Here is a 1,257-nt window from a genome sequence, read left to right as displayed (position 1 = left end):
AGTCAAGCTAGATGGATTGTTAAAAAAAAAAACAAAACCGAGAACTTTGACAGTGTATGCCCCTGTATCAGCTATGGCTTGGCTTTTGGGGAGTTACCATTGCCACTGGCTGATTTCCACTACCCCTTGGTAAAGCTGTTCGGCATGTTGGCTCATTTGAAAAGGGGAATGTTTCAGTCCCCCTGTATGTTATGGCTGAAACACATGATGCATCAATGTGCTGGGCTACTCGGGTTGCCCCCAGTTTCGTCTGGTCCTGTGCTCAACATTTAAAAATATTTTAAAAGTGGCTACATAAATTAGGTCAGCGCTTCAGCCAAGACAGATTACCTGGATTTTTAAAGTTGAGAATTAACATGGACTAATAAACTGCTGTTTGTTGGGTTATTTGAAAAACAAGCATTTAGTCACTCCTTGCAAATGAGGACACTCTTCAATACCATTCTCCTTTAAATGGAGCTAAGACATACACTTAATGCAGCAATTGGATTTGAAGTGGAGGGATTTGGACTGAAAGAAATAACCCATGCCTGGCTAGCACAAAGACATGCTTAAAGTTGCGAATGGGAACCCGGCAATGAACAAAATGCGTTGAATCTTCTAAGCCCGCTTTCCAACTGTGCTGCATTACACCTACACCGGGCAGGAGCTCAGGCACCATTTTACTGTCGTGTGTTTGTTGAGCACGAAACACAACGCCCCTCAGCCACGGTTGGTTTTCCCATGCCTAGACAAAAACATCCAGCACCTGAGCCCCCAGCCCCGCATCTCTGCTGGGGATTTAACAGCCACGTGTGCAACAACACCATTTTGCCCATCTCCCTCCTCCTCCCCAAAACGTGCCCGAAGCCAGATTCCCGGCTAAGGCCAGCAGGGACTGGCCCTGCCCTGGACCCCCACCCTGGCTGCCTTCCCCTCCCGCTGCCCGGCTCGCCCCAGGCAGCGGCTATCGCTGCCCTGGGGGCTAGTTCGTGCCTTCCACGGCGGCAGCCGCTGCCGACGGCAAATGAAGGACCGAGCGCCCGGGCCGAGGAGGGGAGGGGAGCCGGGAGGGCAGCTCCGAGGCCCTCAGGGACCTGACGCCCTCCGGCTTTTCGGCTGGCGCGGGCAGGGCGTCCCGCCGCCGCACCCGGGCACGCCGGCTGCCCTGCGGGGGAGCTGGGCGGGCGGGCAGGGCTGCCTCCCGGCCCCGCCCGGAGCAGCCTTCGCTCTTCGCGACTCCGTCGGGCGGGGAGGGAAGGAGGGCCGGCACCCCGC

At 55.8% G+C, this 1,257-nt stretch overlaps 1 protein-coding gene across 1 annotated transcript in view; it reads left to right on the top strand.

Moving 5' to 3' along the window:
* Positions 1 to 1,006: 1,006 nt before the first annotated feature.
* CHRFAM7A (CHRNA7 (cholinergic receptor, nicotinic, alpha 7, exons 5-10) and FAM7A (family with sequence similarity 7A, exons A-E) fusion) overlaps positions 1,007 to 1,257 on the top strand; it is a 42,561-nt gene continuing 42,310 nt past the window's right edge. The window contains exon 1 of the mRNA XM_010572269.1: positions 1,007 to 1,227. Within this exon, the coding sequence (XP_010570571.1) occupies positions 1,007 to 1,227 (221 nt within the window). The remainder of the gene's footprint in view (positions 1,228 to 1,257) is intronic.

This window comes from Haliaeetus leucocephalus, unplaced genomic scaffold (assembly GCF_000737465.1).
Source record: "Haliaeetus leucocephalus isolate CR32 unplaced genomic scaffold, Haliaeetus_leucocephalus-4.0 Scaffold339, whole genome shotgun sequence".
In the NCBI taxonomy this organism is placed as follows: domain Eukaryota; kingdom Metazoa; phylum Chordata; class Aves; order Accipitriformes; family Accipitridae; genus Haliaeetus; species Haliaeetus leucocephalus.
This window is presented reverse-complemented; position numbering and strand designations above follow the sequence as displayed.